Source organism: Vanellus vanellus (assembly GCF_965231255.1).
Source record: "Vanellus vanellus genome assembly, chromosome: 3".
NCBI classification, from domain to species: domain Eukaryota; kingdom Metazoa; phylum Chordata; class Aves; order Charadriiformes; family Charadriidae; genus Vanellus; species Vanellus vanellus.
The window spans coordinates 87,516,079-87,538,917 of record NC_138907.1 but is presented as its reverse complement, the minus strand read 5'-3'; the positions used below and the strand labels follow the sequence as shown (position 1 = coordinate 87,538,917).

The 22,839-nt window shown below is 45.6% G+C and overlaps 1 protein-coding gene across 1 annotated transcript in view; it reads right to left on the bottom strand.

Moving 5' to 3' along the window:
- Positions 1 to 548: 548 nt before the first annotated feature.
- Positions 549 to 22,839, bottom strand: part of BACH2 (BTB domain and CNC homolog 2) — an 89,407-nt gene continuing 67,116 nt past the window's right edge. The window contains exons 4-6 of the mRNA XM_082481779.1: positions 19,355 to 20,899; positions 8,747 to 8,953; positions 549 to 1,485 (exon numbers count right to left, since the gene is read on the bottom strand). Coding sequence (XP_082337905.1) covers positions 1,006 to 1,485; positions 8,747 to 8,953; positions 19,355 to 20,899 — 2,232 coding nt within the window. The 3' untranslated portion in view covers positions 549 to 1,005. The remainder of the gene's footprint in view (positions 1,486 to 8,746; positions 8,954 to 19,354; positions 20,900 to 22,839) is intronic.

Sequence of the window (22,839 nt, the reverse complement as noted above, 5' to 3'; positions counted from 1 at the left end):
TTGTGAAACAGAAAGAAGTCTGAATATAAAAATAATTCAAGCAGATTCTCTTTACAAATTGTATAGTGAATTCAGTATTTGGCAAGACCGTTTTTACTACATAATGAGCTCCTGAGTGTTTGTCTATTAGCTAAAACTTTTCTATTTTCTTTAAGCCATAAAGCAAAGAAAACCATATACTCAAGTTATACTGAAGTCACGACTTCATTTATGAAAAGAGGTTTGACCAGAAACTCAGTGCAAGTGGCAAAGTTGACCATTACTGTACAGTATCTGCAAGAAAATAAAATAACTCCACATTGCTCAAGTGGCACGAAATGGCTGTGCCAAAAAAATTGTCTATAATAAAATCTCAAATAAGTTTCCAACATTAAAATTTTATAAATAAGTACAAATCGAATGATATTGCTGAACTGCGAACCGAGAAAAAAAAAATTATCATGTAACAAGTTACCAAACTAGTTCTAGCATCGAAGACAAAAAAGGAATGTTGGAACTTGTTTATACAATAGAAATGAAAGCTTCCAGTTTGTAGGATGAGAAAAATTGAGGCATGCAGGGACTTTTGCATATGGATATATATATTTTATATATATTATATATAATATGTACAGTTTAGCTATAAAACTTTGATGTGTAAAGAAGCTGTCTTCAATGAAAAATTGAACATTCAGAGGAAATTCCTGAGTTAGGGTTTTGTGACATGGGCCACTGAGAAAAAAGCTGCGGTTGGGTCCTCAGAGGTGTTATGTCCATCCCTGTTAAGATTGAAATCAACATACAAAAACAGACAGTGTTGCCACTGCTTCGTTCCCTGCCTGAGCAAGGGATAGCACCATTGTGAAGAGAACTCCTGCTTGTAGAGAGGAGGGAATACTTAAAAACAGTATTGCTGCTAAGACCACTGTAGTGTGCACCAAATACGTTCTTCTAGACAACAAATGAACATTGCCACTGGCTGACTGAAGAACACCTGACCAGGTGTAACGTTAAGGTTACAAGTCACTAGGTGTAATCTTTCCTAGGTTGTTCATCTGTTGTACATTTATCAGTCATTTCCTGACAGAAGTCTACCGTGACCGTTTGGCTGCTCTGCTCTGGTGGAAGCTCTCTCTCGGGGTAAGTACCTGTGTCGGCTCCATCCAACCCCCCGCCAGCCGAACAATTTTCCGAGATGTTGTTGGGCAGCCAGGGCGCTCCCAGTTGCACTGAGCCTTGCTCCGAGCAGCACTGCATGCTTTCCCCGACGCACTGGGAGGTCACCAGGCTCTGCTCCACGCCAGCTGGGGAGGGGCTGACGGTGGTGGCTGGCTGTAGATCCATGGGTCTGAGAACAGGGCAGTATCGGTGGAGAGCTTGGATCTGTTCCGGGCTCTGCATGTCTCTACACACTTCTTGGGAAAGACACGAGAAGTTGTCTAACAATTCTCCCATGCTTGCTTTCAGCTGGTTCCTTTCTGAGAGCAATTTCTCTTTCTCACACACCTGAAAAAGAAAGAAGGCATCTTAGGCTGAAGAAGGGACATCTGCCGGCTGCACACTCCAGGCACGTATGCAGCAGTACCCAAGAAGAACACCAACATGTCACAGTTATTTTTGTACAGGCGGAGGAAAAGTCACAAAGACATCAGGTATTTGACCACCGCGAGGTTCTGTCTGGACTGCAGTTTGGGAAACATCTGGAGAAAAACATTTGAGTTGGAAGAGTTGGATAGAGTCACAAGTTATTCCCAAGAGACTGTTAGTTCCTTTTATAGACTAAGGCTGTTTGATGGGTGATACAAAAAAACTCCGAAAGAAACATTTTTACAGAGAAAAGTCATTACACATCTAAAAAGCGAGAAAGCAGGGTTTAGTTCCTGAAGCGAGGATATATTGCAGAAGTTCAGTTCATCCTCTAGCTGGGTCAGTCGGTCAGGCTGGGTGCACCTGCTGGCCCGTGTGCCAGCTGAACCCTCCTCACCACTGAGAGGTGTGCTATTCAGCAGAGAGGATCTGTGTGTGGGCTCTGTGGCCTGCACCATGGCTCATTTTCTTATGTCCTGCTGCTTAACGGTTTAAGTTTGACCTAATCAAGATATTTTTATGAAGGCGTATGTGAAAACCCTGAAATTTGGTGGGCTTCTTAACACTCAGTACAACAAGATCAATGTCATTTCCCCTTTGTTCTGCTCAGGGTCTGCCTGCTGGGCTCCCAAATGTCCTCCCCTACCAAGACCTAGCTTGAGCATTTTCAGAGTGTCACTGTGTCAGCAAGCTGCTCTAGGAGGGGGCCGGGTGAGAGGCAGGACAATACCGGTGAGGAGGAAGAGCAAGAGAGTTTGGTGGGACTGACTTTTTCACGCGGGATTCAAAAACTGGGAAAAGGAGCTCAGGTTGTTCTGCATCCAGCAAAGCACCAGTAAGGCCCCCAGCCCTAGCTAGCACAGGGTGGTGGGAGTCATCTCCAGCTTGGACCTCACGTGGCTGGCAAGGTCCCGGTGAGGTGGACACTGCCCTCCCTGTGCTCAAGAGGCAGATTGGGGGGATTACGTACAGAGCCAGACCCAGCCTGGGGTTACACCTGTAAAAACCGGTGTTGACTCAGTGCAGACTGGCAGACTGACTGGGATGATCCTGCTGCATCACTTTCTGTCCCAGGAAGGTGGGTACGCAGCTTGAGGGAGTAGATGAGATTTTGTAGAGTACCAGAGCTATTTTCAGAGCTGAGCTGGCCCCAAAAGCAGCGCAGGCGTGTACCTCACCTAGTAACACTGCTAAACCCAAGCTGCCTCGGCATCTGAGGTGTGAAAACTCCACAACTCAGATAATCCAACTATGGGTGGTTGTTGACAGCTGATAGTATTGCCCTGGGTCCAAAGCCCGCACTGGAAGCATACAGCTGTGCGAATGAGAAAGAGAGCAGTGCACATGAAAGGAACCAACTGCTAAAATATTGATAAATCTATCAAGAAAGCATAAAAATAATAAAAAAATAAACAGATGCTCAAGTACATCTTGAGATAATGAATTATGGAAGAGAATATGCTGTGAGTTTGCAGGGAAAAAAAGGAATGTGAGTGGGTAGACGGATGAGTGAGGGAAAGCAGACAAAAAAAAATTACCTATCAAACTCAGCGGATACGACCATTTCACTCACTGTCTGCTGTGAAACCATCTGTGTCAAGAAGATGGGTGACTTACAGCAAGTAAGTGCACGGGGGGAAAAGGGTCTTCATAAAAAAGACCAGCCCAGGGAAAAACCCTTAAACCCTAGTACCATTACATAATTCAGGAGACCAGAAATTACTGGTCACAAAGCGGACAGAAGATGACAAAAGAATTTCCAGTGATCACGTATTGTGTGAATTCAACTGGAGTTTCACTGCTGGTTCTCCTAAGAGAAAAAGTAAGATCCTGAAGCAGACTACCTGCTTGGACAGCATGTGTATGGGAGGAGGGTAGGAGTGCTTGAGAGGCAAAGTTAAAGTTGCATGAGTTTAATTTTGCAGCTTTATACTCTTGCGCACCTTGTGACTGTCTTTTTTACAAATGCCCTTTTTCAGAATGATGCACCAGATCCCATAGAATCATAGAATCATTCAGGGTGGGAAAGACCTTTAAGATCATTGAGTCCAACCATTAACCTAACACTGTCAAGTCCACCACTAAACCATGTCCCTCAGCACCACAACCACACGTCTTTTAAATACCTCCAGGGACGGTGACTCCACCACTTCTCTGGGCAGCCTGTTCCAATGCTTGATAACCCTTTCAGTGAAGAATTTTTTCCTAATATCCTTCCTAACTTCCCCTGGCACAATTTAATGCCATTTCCTCTTGTCCTAGTGCTTGTTTATTTGGAGAAGAGACCAACACCCACCTCTCTACAGCCTCCTTTCAGGTAGTCATAGAGAGCAATAAGGTCTCCCCTCAGCCTCCTTCTCTCCAGGCTGAACAATCCCAGTTCCCTCAGCTGTTCCTCATAAGACTTGTGCTCTAGAGCCCTCACCAGCTTTGTTGCCCTTCTCTGGACATGCTCCAGAATCTCCATGTCTTTCTTGTAGTGAGGGGCCCAAAACTGAAGACAGTACTCAAGGTGCAGCCTCACCAGTGCCGAGTATAGAGGTACAGTCGCTTCCCTATTCCTGCTGGCCACAATATTCCTGATACAGGCCAGGATGCTATGGGCCTTCTTGGCCACCTGGCCACACTGCTGACTCATATTCAGCTGACTGTCGATCAACACCCCCAGGTCCTTTTCTGCCAGGCAGCTTTCCAGCCACTCTTCCCCAAGCCTGAAGTGCTTCATGGGGTTCCTGTGACCCAAGTGAAGGACCCGGCACTGGCCCTGTTGAACCTCATACCATTGGCCTCAGCCCATCCATCCAGCCTGTCCAGATTCCTCTGTAAAGTCTTGCTACCCTCAAGCAGATCAACACTCCTGCCCAACTTGGTGTCATCTGCAAACTTACTGAGGGTGCACTTGATCCCCTTGTCCAGATCATTGGTAAAGATATTAAAGAGAACTGGCCCCAATACTGAGCCCTGGGGAACACCACTTGTGACCGGCTCCCAACTGGATTTAACTCCATTCACCACAACTCTTTTGGCCTGGCCCTCCAGCCAGGTTTTTACCCAGTGAACAGTACACTTGTCCAAGCCACGAGCAGCTTCTTCAGGAGAATGATGTGGGAAACAGTATCAGAGAGTTTACTAAAGTCCAGGTAAACGACATCCACAGGCTTTCCCTCATACACTAAGCAGGTAACTTTGTCATAGAATGAGATCAGGTCAGTAAAGCAGGACCTGCCTTTCATAAATCCATGCTGACTGGGACTGATCGCCTGGTTGTCCTGTATGTGCTACATGATGGCACTCAAGATTATCTGTTCCATAACCTTCCCCAGCACCGAGGTCAGACTGACAGGTCTTGTAGTTCTCCAGATCCTCCTTCCAGCCCTTCCTGTGGATGGGAGTCACATTTGCTAACCTCCAGTCAACTGGGACCTCCCCAGTTAGCCAGGACTGCCAGTAAATGATGGAAAGTGGCTTGGTGAGCACTTCTGCCAGCTACCTTCAGCATCCTTGGGTAGATCCCATCTGCGCCATAGACTTGCGTGTGTCTCATTGGTGTAGCAGGTCACTAACCATTTCCCTTTGGATTATGGGGGCTTCTTTCTGGTTCCTGTCCTTGTCTTCCAGCTCAGGGGGCTGGGTACCCCGAGAACAACTGGTCTTACTATTAAAGACTGAGGCAAAGAAGGTATTAAGTACTTCAGCCTTCTCTTCATCCTTTGTCACTACGTTTCCTCCTGCATTCAAAAAAGGATGAAGATTCTCCTTAGCCCTCCTTTTGTTGCCAATGTATTTATAGAAACGCTTTTTATTGCCTTTTACTGCAGAAGCCAGATTAAGTTCTAGTTGGGCTTTGACCATTCTAATTTTCTCCCTGCATAACCTCATGACATCCTTGTAGTTCTCCTGAGTTGCCTGCCCCTTATTCCAAAGGTCATAAACTCTTCTTGTTTTCCTCAGTTCCAGACAAAGCTCTCTGTTCAGCCAGGCTGATCTTCCCCGCTGGCTTGTCTTTCGGCACATGGGGACAGCTTGCTCCTGTGCCTTTAAGATTTCCTTCTTGAATATCCAGCCTTCCTGGATGCATTTGCCCTCAGGACTGCCTCCCAAGGGACTCTGTCAACCAGTCTCCTAAACAGGCCAAAGTTTGCCTCTGGAAGTCCAAGGTAGCAGTTCTGCTGACCCCCCTCCTTACTTCTCCGGGAACTGAAAACCATAATTTCATGACTGCTACGCCCAAGATGGTCTCCATCACATCAGCTGCAAGTCCTTCTCTGTTTGCAAATAACAAATGCAGTGGGGCATCTTCCCTAGTGGGCTCACTCACTACTTATTGCTACATACTCAAGTCCAGCTTGCTAACTAGAAACTTGAAGATTTCTTTTGACAAATCCTGTACCTCAAAGGGTTTTTGATTCCTGAAATTCAGCAGGGATCAGTCCCACAAGGTCACTCATATGCCTTTCATTCATTTCCCTGAGATGTGTGTGTATGCTGGGGAGAGAAGGAGAGTTAAAAAGATCTATTTTGCCTATACACAGTTGATTATGTTAGACAGTAACGGAAATGCCACAGGATTGTGTAAAGCCAATGAACCCAAATTAATTTTCAAGTGAAGGCTACAGGTATCAATCTAAACCCCCCCTTGCTGCTAGTCCAGCCCTTAGAGTGCTGCCCCTGGTGATCTGCTCTGGAGAACAAGAGACATGCACTCCGCCCCATCATCAGCTCCGTGTAGAAAGATGGGCACGTGCAGCCAAGACTGGACCTGCTGGACCTGACAACCTGGACAAGCAGCTGCTTTTTCACCCTGCAGAACCTCTGACTCACCCCACACGTGCTGTGGATTATGTTCGGTGCAGGAAGCAGTTGCTCACTGTTTTGTTTATCTTTGATGTTTTGTTTGTTTTGCATCAGTGGAGCACCACTCTGAACAATGTTTTGATTTTTGTTTCTTTTTTTTTTCCCCCCAGGGCTTCAGCAGCACGGCATCTGAAGGCTTCGCAAGTCTTGATGATTTAAGCCTCCTAACCAGCTTGTGGGGTCAGTGTCACCTCCCTGTTACAGACGGGAAGCAGACAGGCACAGGCAGTAAGTGAGTAACCCAAAGTCATGCGGCTTTCTGCCATTTGTGAGGTGACGGCAACTCAGCTTCTTCCAACAGATCCCTGCCTCTTTCACACTACGTTTGCTACAGCTTGTGCAGAGAATGAAGCACAATGAAGCCTACACTAAAGGCCACTTTCAACACGCAACCTGTTATGACAAGAACAAGAAGTATCCCACTCCCAGACCCACCAAGTTCAACCTACAACTGAGCATGTTTTAAATGTGCACATAGATATTTAAATCAAAGCCTCCCAACAACCTTTAATTTTAATGGCAGCTGGGTACACAGAGATCTTAGTAAGGAAACCAACTTCAGATCCTTTTGTTTTATCTATGTGAATGAATTAATTTATCACTCAAACCCTTGCTTATTCAAAGGCTGGATTTACTGCTGCACTCTGAAATTTATGCTGTATAATGCAGTTAAACTGTCCAGTTCTGCATGCTCTGCATGCTGCACGTTCACACTTCTTGTAACAGCTGAACTGGGACTACTACATTATTTCTGACGTCTCAGAAAGCTTTCGGGACTTTTAAACAGATAAGGAGGTGCTAACTCATTTTGAAGTTCAGTGTTGCATTTCTCCTGCCAAGTGACACCCTGTAGACATGTCTTCCTCCATGACCCTTGTCTCAAGCTTTTTTATCTTTGTGTACCAGCTTGCTTTCTCAGTGGGCAAAGGATGGCAGAGGAAGAGGAGCAGGGCCCTCAGACCACAGGGGCACTGTCACAAAGGAGGGGAGTTTTTTCAGAAAAGGTGCCTATAGCTAAGATGTCTACATCTGACATGGCTCTCCAGGTGATCTTGTTTACTGATGGAGAGGACCAGACACTTCTGGGCTGTACGTCACCTTCTCTGCTGCAGGATGAGACAAATAAGGCTCAACAGGTATCTATTTCTCTTCACTGACTTTAAAGGAAACCGGGACAACTAGCTCCAGCGCAGGGGTGTATATTGTAGATACCTGTGTTTAGCCACCCAAACCACACCTGAGGTGTCCATACCATGACTGAAAGAGAGAGAGATTTCCTGAGCAGCCATTTAGCCTCACTCCAGTCACCTCACTCCTTTAGATTAAAATGTGGCAGCACTGTCCACTGACACTTTGGCACGCAGGAGACTCATCCCCATACGTGCTCTTGCCACTGAGCAGGGCATGCTTTGCTCTCCTCTCTGCAGCAGACTACTACCAGAGAAACACGACAAGGAGGGTTGGGGCACACCAACAGTTGCCACCCATTCGGTGCATGGGACATGAAGGCCAGTGCCCTGTGGAGTGGGAACAGGTCTTGTGTGTTAGATGGTCCTTGAATCATGGGGGAGTTTCAGTCCACAGCACACCAGGAGCGTTAGAAGGAAGAAGACAGCAGGAGCAAGGAGGAACATACCCTTGCCATCTCACTGACCTACACTAAGGGATGCCCACTTGTCTGGGTATTTACATTCCTGGCTTTTCACTTTGCTTGCCATTTTTGTCATTTGCGCAGTGAATGAAAGAGCTGAAAAAAAAAGCATAGCAAGCCGAAACGTCTAGAAAACACTGAGCTGCCTTCTAGCACACCAAAGTGAACGAAAATCTCTCTGTAAAGATGAAGCTGGCCCTGCCACACCACTGTTTGGACCAGACAGCCTCTGAAGGTCTCTTCATACCTATCTCTTCTAAGGACTCCATGAACCCCTGAGCAACAGACTGTTATGGTAGTTAGGCATGGAAATGGGGCTCGGATGAGGAAATGCCTTTGAGGATGCACTATAAGTACCGGCGGTAAGTTAAATTGCAAGAAGGTAGCTGTGATGCAGTCCTCCCTCCTCTTCCAAGTCACTCAACAATCTGCTCTTGAGAGATCAAAATAAAGAGATATCTAGGCCTCATTCCACTGGAATGTTGCGTTTTCCATATATATTATACACCACCCCCCCCCCCCATTTTTTTGTATGCTAAATTTTCATTCTAGTGGCTCCACTTACTTCCACATCAACTGACTGAACCCATTAAACTCTCGATAGGAATTGCTGTCGGTGCCCTGCAAGCTGAGGCATGAGGGTGAGAGGGGCCACGGCGAGAACACAGGACTCACCAACTTGCGGATTTCACATTCTAGGTTCTGAATACAGTCCAGTTTCCTCTTGCGGCAGCGCTGAGCTGCAATTCGGTTCTTGCTGCGCCGGCGGACATCATGAATGAACTCGAGCTGCTCTGAGGTTAGCTTGTGCATCTTTATCATCATCTGGAAATCATTCCTTGGAAGATCTGTGATTTGATCAACAGGAAAAGGAAGTTTCACCTAAAACAAACAGATACAAGACAAGAGCAAAGAGTCATATTTTGCTTGCTGAATGCAAGCTGAACAACCGTGAGCGGAAGGACCATTAGCTGTGCTGCCGCCCCTAAATAAACAACACATCAAGTTTTATTTTACATTGAGCAAGTTTTTAACACTCCCTTGTGGCACATTGTAGAGGTCCAGCTGGTAAGAATCAGATTATAATTGCACCGAAATCAGCAATATAGATGAATCCCGGGTAAAAATTTAATCTTTCTAAAAAGCTCTAAAACCAGATCTCCTTGCATTAAAGGAAGGCTCCATCCACTAAGAGACATGGCCTTTTTGAAACAGTGAAGTACTTCTCTGCTATTAATTTCAAACTAATTCCAAGGAACAGGCTATTACCGCAGCAGGAAACCTGTCTCCACATGGCCTGCAGGACTGAAAGTTTGATTAGGTGTGAGGTGAAAAATGCAACCTGACACCTCAAGTGGATGAAAAATACCATATTGCAATTAGGAAAGGTTGCCTAATCAGCATTTCAACCGAGCAGTACACCATATAAGAACAGGGTCAGAAGGAGCGTGATGCAACATATCCTACCCTGCTAAAATATAAATATTTTGAAATAAACCAGTATTTGCTGACATTCTAATATTTTTGTAGATTGAAGAGCACCCAAGTTGCATTTCTTGAAGAAAAACTCAGTCTAAAACCTGAGTTACTTGCAGTAAAACACTTTTCTTTCGGGCCACGAACTGCCATCCCGTTTTGACTGTAGACCAGGTTCTGACTTCAGCAATTCCAACCATCTCTCCAACTCCTACTGATTTATCCATTAAAGCAAAGCAAAACACAAAGCTCCTGACAGCTTGGAGCAACGAACACTTACTGTCTCAAAACCTGGAGAATGGTGGATGTGATCAAAGACTTCTGCTAGCTTTTTTCCCCCAAACCTATCAGCTTGCTCCAAGCGAGCACCTCTCCCTACAAACCTTGCTTCACTTGTAGCTTGAGACTGATAACACGACTATCAAAAAAATAACGTTCCTCGGTGGACTGCTGTGTTTGGTGGTCAAATAAAAATCAGTTGACAAAGCTGAAGGAGCTGACAACCAAGTAACTCGATTGACCCCCTTTGGTTTTGGATTTTTTTTTTTCAGTCATACCCACACTGCCCAAAAGATGGCAGTAAATATTTACATTTCTGTCCCCATTTGGTACAGTTCAGCCTCTTGAACAAGGAGACTGTTCTGCGTGCAGGCTACCAAAGAAGATATGACTTAAGCTGCTCCAGCCAAGCAAAAGATATGGGTTAAAAAGATTCCTTTGATATTTAAAACACTGTTATCGTCTTCAAATGGTGCACTTTAATTACTTGGATATAAAGAAAATAACAGCACAGATTAGAAATAAGTTATTTTCATCGGAAAGCTGAGTTTGTTTATGCAGAACAGTTTGCTGAGGGAGGACGCATGTACACAAACACACAGTGGTGGCCTCTGGGATCAACAGTCACAGACCCTCACCGGGCACCCGGACCTGCCAATAACCAGCTCCTCGCCTTGTTTATGAGCTTGTGTTTTCTTGTGCTATTCTATCATTGCTCTGCGCATCTCCAAAGCCTGGGCCACATGAAATTCAGTGCAAACACCCATGCATCCCTTCAGACACTTTCATGCCCTGACTGTTGCCCCGCTGCCCCATGTGTCCAGGCACCACTTCATAACACATTACTTGACAGGTCAATTTAAACCAGCAAGAAACACCAAACACTGCCCCAACCCCCCAGATTCCTCCTTGTACACACAAAGGCTGACCTTAGGCATGGTGATGTGGACTACCTTGTTTACAGACTGCTAACTAATGACATGAAGCCTGTTTGATTTCCCTTCCCTAGCCTTTGGACGGTCAACATAAACTTGGTGTCAGCTGCTTTTCTCTCAAGCTTCAACCAGGGTCTGAAAATGAAAACAGCCCGTGCTTTCTGCTGAAATATGTGACAGTTTGAGTCTCCTTCTCTGGAGACATTCAAAACTCGCCTGGACACCTTCCTGTGCAACCTCGTCTAGGTGTTCCTGCTCCGACAGGGGGATTGGACTAGATGATCTTTTGAGGTCCCTTCCAATCCCTAGCATACTGTGATACTGTGATACTGTGATACTGTTTCACTGCAAAACCAGCCATTTCACGTTCCCAGTTTTTCCTTATTTTATTAAGTCCAAAGCGGAAAGCGATGTTAACTTTATTTCTCCCCCCCCCTCCCTTTCAAAACATATTTACTTGCAAGGAGGAGATGTGCTTGCAGCTGGAATGGGAATGAAAGGGAAGCAACTTAAATCTGTCAGGTAGAAGTTGCTGAAGGGAAACGGGAAAATAAATAGAAACAGATTCATAAAAAAAAAAAAAGTATTGAAAATAAAACCATCTACACAGCAGGCCAGAGACGGCTATCAGCAAACCCAGCATAATCCCACTCCTGTCATAGGCAGCACTGCGCAGGATTAAAAATGTGAAAGGGAGAGTGGAAGTGAGTCAGACTCATTTCCTTCACCATTCACAGCATTTTTATTGCCTGTCTCCTTCTCTGCAATTAGCTGTCAACTGAAAAAAAAAAACAAAACACCAAGCTTTTGGCATGGACACAGTGAACAACTGCACCAGGGTATTGCTGCAGAGAGGGCTAATAGTGTTTTACATCGGCACAGGGCACAGCTCTCAGCCGGTATTTATCACAACAGAGCGGTAAGTCAATTTGCAAGAGCCGACGACTGTGCCATGGGTGGGATTCACCTGATTCACTTAGAGCCGTCTGAAATGATGGGTTGGGACTAGAGAGTGTCCAGGTCCCTGCTGCTGGAATCGAGGACAGAGAGGCTTCTGGATGGCAATGAATCCCGCATGGCTTCTCCTTCCTCCTGGCTGTAGAAGGAGCGGAGATGAGCCTTAGAAAAGATGCTGCATCTTAGGGTATCTAAGGTAGGTGAGAGAAACCTTTTCTGAGGCATCTGAAAAAGGATAGTCGGTCTTTTCTAAGATATCTAAGAAAAACACAGCAAATATGGTTTCTTGTAAACCTTTCTTTTTAATAACTATGAACTTTATACAGGAAATGACTGTGTACTCTTCAGTTCGGACTATTTCAAATTAGAAATGTAAGCGGGATCCCTACTCCTTCCACAAGTTACTCCAGCCAGAGTTAACCTCACTGAGCTCTAAAACCTTCCCTATCAGCACAATTGCTCTTTCCCTGCAATTTTACACCAACAGCAGAGGCTCTGTTTCTACCACACAAAAAATAAACCAGCACTTTCCACCACCGCTGCAGCCTCTATTGCCCCCGGCTCTGGCTGATGCATCCCTGAGAGGAGAGCCAACACACCCTGGTGAAAAAGAACACTTGTTTATGATTTTGCAGCATTTCCCCCCCTGTATTAGCATTAGGACGCCAGTGTAAATGTCATTGCTTTGAGTGGCTAAGTAACAGCAGTGATCTAGACAGACGGACAGCCATTGACTCAGCACATGAAAGGCCCGTATATAACCAATTAATTCCTTTAAGCTTCACTAGTTAGTGCCAGCTTGGATCATATGCCAGTTACTGCCATGCTGCTCACATACTGTACTAGTTACTACTGCTGCTGCTCTCCCCCCTCTTTTTCTTTGGAATAAAGAATGGACCAAGGCCCCGTATTCACTCACATTAAAATATAAATGTCAAGTGTTGGAAATTTCCTCATCTCATGAGTAACATTAGCTATTTCATTCTTTCTTTATATCTAAATTTCAACATCATCTTCCTTGAGCTGCCAAGTGCTAGTAAAGACACTGAGCTTCCCAAGCCTGGCTTAACATCACAGTAACAAAGGATTCATATGTTATCCCTAAGGAAAAGTAATCATTATGTATTGGGCATGGGAGGCTTAGGGGAGATCTTACCACCATGTTCCAGTATTTAAAGGGTGGCTACAAAGAAGATGGAAACTCTCTTTTTACAAGGAATCACATGGAAAATACGAGGAGTAATGGGTACAAATTACTCCTGGGGATATTCCTGTCGGATGCCAGAGGAAATGTTTTCACAATGCGAACAATCAGCCATTGGAATAATCTCCCCAGGGAAGTGGTGGATTCCCCATCATTGGACACTTTTAAGATTCAGCTGGACAGGGTGCTGGGCCGTCTTGTCTAGAATGTGGTTTTGCCTAGAAAGGTTGGACCACATGATCCTTGAGGTCCTTTCTAACCTGGTATTCTATGAGTCTATGATTCAAGGTACCAGCCTGACCTTTATAAATGGTTCAAAATCTTGGTCATTTGTTCCAGAGTTGTAAGAAATGAAACCGTTACCTTAATGTCCTTAAATTGAAAGCCAGAGCCATTGAAAGCCTCTGACACTTAAAACTGCCCAGCCCTTGGAAAGCTCTCAGGACCCACCCAAGCAATCTAGTACAGGGGCTGGATCATATCAGTGCTTTTTTAATGTAAAAAGGGGTAATTTGCTTCACACAGAAGAGCCCAACACAGTAATCTAAGGGTGGAGATACTTAGAAAAGATGCTTTTGTATCTAAAGGGTGGGTTGAAGGAGGATGGAGCCAGGCTCTTTTCAATGGTTCCAAGTGACAGGACGAGGGGCAATGGGCACAAGTTAGAACACAGGAAGTTCCGTTCAAATACACGGAAACAGTTCTTTACGGTGAGGGTGAGAGAGCACTGGAACAGGCTGCCCAGGGAGGTTGTGGAGTCCCCTTCCCTGGAGATTTTCAAGACCCGACTGGATGCAGTCCTGAGTAATGTGCTCTAGGCAATCCTGCTCTAGCAGGGGAGTTGGACTAGATGATCTCTAGAGGTCCCTTCCAACTCTGAAACTCTGTGATTCTGTGTAATGCTGGTTTTCCTAGTATCTTCCTCAGCATGCAAGTCTTTCTTCCACAAACGCCCAGGAAGAAATTCATCCCAGGACAGGAACTAAGGTGTGTCCACCTGTGTTAGGGGCTCAATTACCTACACACTATTTCAGGCACCGCTTGTGGTCCCACAGAACAGGGACCTACCTAATTTAACTTGGACAGGCACTATCTAAGAAGCACAAAGCCAATGGGCCATGCTTGGTCTAACAGAGAGGACAGGCAGGATGCACTCTCACTAGTTTCCTCACTTTGCTGTCTACTGGCATAGGTAAAGCCTTCAGAGCACCTCTTCTTTTCAGGTGTCAACCACATCACGATGGCAGAGGACTGCAAGAGGAGAATGGCGAGCCCAGGCAGCGAAAATCTACCATTATGTCAACAAACCAGGTCTGAAATGGACTTGATCAGCAAGCGCCACTGGAAACAGCCTGTCTTATCTGCCTCAACACAACTGATGGCCAGGCAGTTGCCTGGGGCCAAGTCCAGCCTCACCTCCTGAGGGCCACGAGAAGTGTTTGGGCCAGCAAATACTGCCTGAGAAGGCACTGCTGTGCTCTTAGTGGAGGCAGTCTGGGTAACTTTTTGATTTGCCACCTGCCTCAGAGAACTGGGGGAAAGGGCTGATTCATGGCTGAGGGTTTTAACCCAACAATCAGGAGATGGATGGAGTTCTCATCCCTTAGCCCATGACTTAGACTGGTATTCAGATCACACACTGTTGGTGCTTAAAATGCTGGGCTGACCTCTTCCTGTTCACTGCTTGTAGCGTCCCCAGCTTCCAGCCCTACAAAGGGCATGACAATACAATACTCCTGCCCATTAAAAGGCTTTTACGTGAACAGGGATAGCACAGAAACCCCGACAGAAGCCGTAGGTGCAATTGAGAAGGGCAGATCAGGCAGTGAAATGAGGGGGCATAAAGCACAGTATTTATCTGAAAAATCTGTTTTTGCAGAAATAATACAAGAACTGGAAATGGTCCTTCAAGAGCTCCAGCAGGGGCTTCAGCTCAGGGCATAACAGAATTGATTGTAGGCTGCGATAAAATAATACAGTGTTTAAAAGGTTCTTCCTGAAATTTCAAGCTTGTAATGGAAAACTCTCACTGTTGTTGTAATCCAGTAATTCCCTGCTACGAGCATGGATACCACTCCTATTGAAGAGAGGAAAGAAAACAAAACTGCCATGAAGTTTATCTTGCAAGACCGACGTTTCACAAGACTCCGTTTAACCAGATGTTGCCAAACACAATTCCCAGTGCTCTGTTGATGCTGACAAGGATCCTGGTCAGGAGAACATCCACCAGAGAAGAATGTGGAGATAACTTTCTCCTTGTCAAATTTATAAACCTAATAAGATCAGGAAAGCTGGGGTGACCAATCACCAAATTCTGGGGAGGAACTACATAAAAAAGCAAGTTAACACCTTAACATGCATTTTCCTTGTTTGTCCTTCTTTCTATGTAACACTCTTCACTGAGTAGAAACATTAAGCAGTGAAGAAGACTCAGCTTATGTAACTTAGCATAGCTCCAGTAGATTTCTGGTAGGGCAACTTTGGTTGACCCCCTTTTACTGGGGCTCTGACTTTGCTAAGCTTCAGCAGACAAAGAGAGAAAGGGTGGCTGCCTGTCACTTAACATGGAGGGTTTTGGAATCTCACTGAAGGTTATATGCCTACACTATCCTCAATGGTCCAATTGCATTAGCTCTGCCTTTATGAAAACTTCTTTTGAAAAGTGAGTGACTAACCCAGGCGGGAAATTCTTTTGAAATATAAATGAAAGACACATTGAATGCAATTCTCTAGATGGTAATAGTTCTTGGAAAATTCCACCTCTTACCTCCTTCTACCCTTGTTTATTCTTTTTGCTAAGAAAACTCACTCATCAAATTAGACTGAGTTGAGATTTCTTTTTAACTGGTTTAGTAGTACCATGTTTTTTACAAGTTTTCTACCAGAAAAAAAACCCATAGATACTTGCTGAAGAAAATGAGTATCAAGAAAAGTAGGTAGTGCTGAAGTTTCTGTTCCTAAGTAGGTTAACAGATTGACAGACTACTTCCTCCTCAACAATTCATTATTTCAGGGCTTATTGTTTTGTTGTTGCTATTTTGAGCAGGATTGTCAGAACCTGCCTGCAAGCACCGAGCGTAAGTCTTCTCTCTAGTAGTATATCCCAATAATTGATTTTTAACAATCTGTGGAGGCCTGAGGGACCTGGGTGAAAAGAGCAACACAAACTGTTAAATGTTTCTGTGAAGTCCCAGCAGATCCCGTTCCTGCAACTCTGTAACATAGGGATACTCCACATTGCACTTGTTGCTTCTGTCATGAAGCCTTAAGAAAGGGAAGTCTCAGAAGATTCTGGGTGGCTCCCTTAGCAGGAAGGAAAACGAAAAGCAAAGACATCCTGGAGTGAATTTACCAGCGGTGGTATGGGGACCACCACCCTCTGTGACACTTGTGACTGCAGTTGGCACCCCTGTATGGGACAGGGAGGCTGCCCGCAGAGCGGGGTCACCTTCACCCACAAGGCACTCACGCTGAGCCCGAGCACCCAACAACTTGGACATGTGCTCCTAAACAGCAATCATCTGCGGGAAAGCAGAGTACCCTAAAAAAGCAAATAGAAGAAACCTTTCACCTAATTCTCACACAATCAATACGCAGGTAAACGATGTTTTGTGACATTAATTCTGGCACCGACAGCACTCCGGAACCCAAATCAAGACTAACAAGGTCCAAATTCCAGGGGAACTGAGTAGCCCTGTGAGATAACTAAGGGTCAGAGTCTATCAGGCTTATTCCCATCAGGCATCCCACCCAAACAAAAGCCCACCAGCAGCAGAAGAGCCTGTGCGGCTGCTCTCTGGAGGGGTGAGCGCCTGTGCGGTGCCCCCAGCTATCTTATCAGGTGCTTTTTGAAGAGAAGCCCAGCAAACACTGTATGATCTGATATGACAGGGGGCAAAGGACCCGTCTGGGAAGTTATCAGGACAGCAAGGGCAAACCGGCAATTTCGGGAATGGACAAAGACTTCCATGCAGCTTAAGGGGAGACGAAGGACTGAAAGCAGTCCATTTCAGACTGCTGTGAGTCTCTCCTGCAGTTTTAATGGCAGCCAAACTGCTAAAAGTAGGTAGAGCAACTTATACAATAACTTCCAGCTGTCATTAGATATTTTCTACTGCCTGGTTTAACATATCCTTCTCTGAGATTTCCACAGCAGTGGATCTTACAGGATTGCAGGATACACACCCCAAGTCGCTGTATAAATACAACATTGTTCAAGGAGGCTGCAATGTCCTTTCTTGTATTGGTAACAATCTTTACAATTCATTTTTCAGGAAAAAATCTGTACTGAAGCACTGGTGTGATCTGTTTACCCTTTGCTTGCTAAGGATAGTGCAGTGCAACCTCACAGAGCATTAATTTCCTCACCACAATTTTAATAAAAAAATAAATTTTTTTATTAAAAATAATAAATAATAAAGTCCTAATAAAAAAACCAAAACCAAAACCAAACAAACAAAAAAAACAAGGCAAAAAAAAAAAGCCTTATCAGCAGTCCCAGGAAGAAAACTTGCTCAGCACAGTGCTGCAAATCTTCCCAGGAGGAAACCAGCAGCAAAACCTGGAGGGGAGCAAACCCTTCCCAGCTCTGCCCTAGAGCCAGACACATCTGCCCGCCAGCAGCACACTGAGACAGCCTCCTGTAGCCCACCCGCTTGCTCCTCTCATGAATGTCCCTCCTCTCATCCATGCTTTCCTGCTCACTTTCGCACACTTTTTTTGGGAAACCACCAACAATCCCCTATACTCTTCTTGTTTGACTCTTCCAAGCTCATTTCTTCTGCAGCGTCTCCACTCAATTAGCCAATTATGACAGCTAATTAGTCATCAAACCCCAAAAGGCTAACCTCCCGCCCTCTTTCCTGCCTCACGCTGTGCATTAGCCCCTGCTGAGCAAGCAGCACATGTGGGTGGAGATCTGATGCTCCCACTCCCTGCTCCCTTCCACCCCTCATAAAGGCAGGACTTCACCAAGTAACCTCGGTATCGCCAAGTAGAGTGGTTCTGCTGTAGGGCTTCCCAAATGAGGTCCTACATGTGGTATCCCAGGCAGCTTTCCAAGGCGGCTCCTCTCCCTTCTGCATTGTCCCTGGCTCAGGACATGGGTACAAGCAAGAATCGTCCTCTCAAAAACACAGGTGCAGCATGACAGGGATTAGGACACCAGAGGCACCCCAGGCTCTTCCTTAGAGCTAAGCAGAAAACCACCCAACTAAAGGAACCATCCACATTTGTCTGGAAGGTATCTTCCAGGCCCTGGGATGTAGCTGGAATAAGGATTGAGGGATAAAATACAGTTCATTCTTTTCACCCCTAGCCTACAACTGAGCCCAACTGGTTCTGTCCTGGGAGCTCACAACACGTGAACCCCCCAAACTTGAACTTGCCGCTCCTCATGCTGAAGCACAAGCTTGCAGTGGAGCACTTCAGCGTTACTAGAAGAGCCAGATACACCCCTTCAGCCAGATGCTGTCCAGGTCATGCAGTTTCCTAATGAAACTCTATGAAAACATCTAGTCTTTTTTCAGTTTCTGGGCTCCACAATGCTGCTCCATGATTTAAGTCTTCCCTCAAACTAGTGACTTCACACAGACGGTTAGCCAGTTATCAGCACAGCATCTCCAGCTAGCCCATCTCTAGTTTTAACGTGGGCCCTCTTTCTCCTCCCTCTCATGGGAGAGCTGCACAACAATTAACAGCTTGTTCTCCAGTCCCCAAACGCCCTCCTGCTATTCTCCTAATAGTCCTGGAAATTAAAGGATAACTCCTCTTTGAGACCACTTATGCAATGGCTGCTAGAGCTCGCCACCAAAGTGGGGTCACAGGCAGGAAACATCATCTCAGTTGTCACTTAATGGAGGCAAAACCGATTACCTGAGCGTGGAACCCATTACCACACAGGGAAGATGACTTGAACACCACTCCCACAGCCAAGGGTGGCCAGCTATGCAACTGTTCAAGTAATTTCACACCTCTTTCTCCTCCCACTCTGTCTGCCTCCTCTACTCAGGCTGTTAGCGATATGCAGCAAGGGCTCTTGGTGCAGGCTGCTCGACCCTCGGTGCCAGCGAAGGCATGGCTTGAGGTTGCTCAAATACACCAGCAACAATAACAAGCAGAGCTGGAACCACCTCGGCAAACTAAGGATGGAGAACGGTGCTTTGTGCCATGGGCGAGGGAGGGAGGAGGCCAGGACACTGCTAGCAGACTTCTAAGCACATCAATGTGCTTTCGTCATTCAACAGTTTGCTATTGCCCCATACCCAAATTCTGATAAGCACCAAACACCTCGGAGGTCAAGCAGACCTATTTACGTGAAGTCATGCCTCTATAAACAAAGTGCTGGGAAAATGCCAAGTCATTCGAGAGAATCAAGAAGCGATTAATTGGGTCACAACAACTGTGATATATGTACTTATCTTAAATCCCTACCTCATGCCCTCTGTCTTGCACAGGACATGATTCACTGTCTGCTTCTGAGAATGACCCAGACTCATCGCTGGAGTTTGTTCCATAGGATGGCTCACATTTAATCTGGGCTCGGACCGGGTTGTACAATCCATCCCCCACCACACCGGGTTCCTGGTGCTCGGGCGCCAGGAATCGGGGGCCTTGGGAGCAAGGGGAAGAGGAGAGCTCGCAAAGACGCAGACTGCAGGGAGAGCCGCCGCTGCCGTCCTCTGCGTATGAGTAGGAAGAGCACGAGCTGGAGGTCCTGGTTCTGGTTTCCAAAGGAGGAGAGCGAGGGCAAACTTTAATTGGCACCGGACAGCTGGTGTTCGGCCGCATCCTTCCCGGCAAGTGATCAGCTGTCAGTCCGCTGTGCGAATAGGTCTGAGAGCTGGGGAGAGACTGGCTACTGCCAGCCCACAGACCCTTTGGCACAGTCTCAGTGAGGTCTTTGTCCAAGCTGCTCACACCAGAATATGAATGCACCGAAGTGTTTACTTGGTCACAAGCGTTTGAAGAGAATATAACACTCCTCCTGTCCAGTTCCCCTTCTTGCTTACAGAGAGTTTCAAAGCCGGGCCCCCTGAGTGGCGATCCCACTGTGAAGTTGGAAGCATCCTTCTGCATGGCATGGGACTGTCCATAGTTCCCTGTGAAAGGGATGTAATCAGTTTTGTGGTCACCCTGAGTTGTCCCTTTTTCAAAAGGGCATGCTGGACTCCTGCCAAAGTGCTGTTGGGAAGTGCTGGGGAAGCCAACCAAATCTATGCTTTTTGTTCTGTTGAAGAAAGACCGCAAGCAAGAAGGAGAGGATCCACTTTTTGGCCTGTCGACGCAAGTGGGGCTTGGCTGTTTCCTGTCCATTTCAACATCCCCTTCTTTATCCCTGATGTCAGGTTCATCTCCAGACAGGCAAAGTGTGATGCTTTCTTCATCATTCTCTTCATTCTGAGGCTCGCTTTTTATCTGCCCCATAGCAAGTCCTGATTTGAGGCCATTTCCAGAGCTCTCTTCGCTGAATGTGCTTGCAAAACCTGAGGTACTGATGTGTGATGTGTTGTAGACATTCTTGGTACAAGCAAGCTGGTATTTCTTGTATCTAGGGTACCGTGTTACTGCATCTTTGTCCAAATTGTCCTTGCTATCTCTCAGCATGTCAGAGTCAGGTAGCATCCCTTCACCTTTGTCTGCTCCAGCAACAGTGGTGTCAAAATTGAAGGGCTCTTGGTGCATCCTCTCTCTTGGGCAAGATATTTTTGACGTCTCCGATTCCATCGTCTCCTCCTCATCTCCATCCGAGTTCTCCTCATCGTGCATGCGCTGACAGGTGGTATCTTTTTTGCACAGGAACAGGCCATCTTCGTTGTTCAGCAGTTGAGTCTGAAGGAAGCTGAAGCAGGAGTCCTCCAGGTTGTGCATGCGCAGGAATTCAGCGCAGTGGATGACCTCCTGGATGTTTTCTCTGCTGAGTAACAGCTTAGCAGTGTAGGCAAACTGTAACAATGGACCAAATCCCCTGACAGTGACCTGCAAAAACAGAGAGAGAAATTGCCAGCGTTACCATCAGCTCTTGCTATCATCACAAGTCCTTCATCGTGTAGTTAGATAACCTAACAGACGTAGCGTCCACAAATAAATACTGCTCAGTATCAGTTATTCGTCTATTGGGTCAGCAATGATGCTACATCCAGTAACTAACACTGCTCCCTTTCTGTTGCTTCTGTACATCATTGTACAGGTTGAGCTGAGCATTATTTTTCCCAAATGTCTTGAAGACCTATGAAGTAAGCCTCTGCTGTAACAAAAGACTGAAAAACCAGACTGGTGTAGACACTGCTAATTCTTGGACGGATCTTATTTTAACTGTGATGCAGGCCACCAACCTGAAAGCACCAATTAAAATTTGATTCTTGTGCCCTGATGAAAGCTCTGGTGAACAGTCGTTTCAAGCTTAAGATACCCCTTAAATACCAAAAGTGTTTTGGGAAGGAAACATTTAAAACTATGGAAAAATTCAACAGAAAACACCTTTTTGCCTCTTTCAAGAACAAACTGGTTCCTTTTTATTTCTCAGATTTTTGCAAGCCATTGCTGAGTAAATAATAGGTAAGTAATGACTTGACTGCACAGGTCTTTTCTCCATCCCATGGTGATTATTCTCCTCAAATTGTTCTTGATTTTAGTGAGTCTAACGTACAGCTAACAGAAAAGAAATCCATATTCATGGTTCAAGTGATACAAATCACTCCAAGTCCCATCCCAATACATCACTTCCCACCATTTTCTTCGTAGAAGAAAATTTTTTTCCTTTTCCAGGAAAGTGATCTCCAGCAAACTGTTCCAGGTCTGAGTTATGCACCACTACTTGTCCTTTTTTCTCATCATACCATCTACATGACATTTTATATTCACATATCAAATATTAAAAAATACACACTTCCTCACCCCAGATTTTTACAGTGATATCTTCACATATAACTATCAAATAACTTGCTAAACCACATGGTAAACTATAGATATTGTCTACTTTTTGACCAGAAGTGCACTGGCACTAATTTCTGTTGCATTTTTTCCCCGCAACGGGCAGGAAACAAAGGTACTGGAAAAACTCTATTCTTCAGGAAGCAGTGAGAGGTTGCTTCCAAACCAGGGCTCACCATCAAGGATAAAGGTTTCTCCACAAGAAGGAGATTCAGTGTTCTGGCCACTAAGTTGAGACTTGGGATACCACCACTGATTTCCTGCTCCACCAAACACCTTCTACATGACCCTGGCAAGTCACTTCAGTCTCAATTCACCAGGACTTTTTTTTGCCTTGCCTGCAAGCGGTATTCACAAATCTGAGTTCCCTGTGCTTTGCATACCAAGGAAAGTCATCTAGTTGAGATTCAGAGCACGCAAACACCTGCATGCCTCTGTGAGGTTGGGATGCACAGTCTGCAATCTCCTTCTGGTTGTAGGTGTCTCTGGTAGGTGTTCCCAGCTCAGTTTCTTCTTTTAAAACAAATAAGAAGAGGAAGCACTGCTGTCCTCTTTTGTAAAACGGCCAAAAGATCACAAGAGGGACCTAGAAAGTAGAAGGCCAGGTCCCTTCCCTAGGCTGTGGGGACTAAGATTCACATTTCCCGGCTCCTCAGAAGGATATCCTACCCAGTAGATATGGGATACCCTGACGGTGTGCTGCTTTTCCCTGTCCTTCCGATTGAATTAACGCCACTGAGCAAGAAGCTGCTCAAGAGGTCAGTGAGACATCAGGCCATGAATTTGTGATGGTCTTATGTGTGATTAACATAAATCTCAGTGAATAATTTGGTTCAATCCAATGAAAAGCCTATAAATTCCCTACACTGCCTCAGGACCAGTGGTGGAGCTTACAGGTTTTTATGGAAAATCCTGACTTCCAGAAACAAGCCTTTGTTATTCATAGATCCGCACTTGTAATGCTGGATGATGAAGACACCACAACT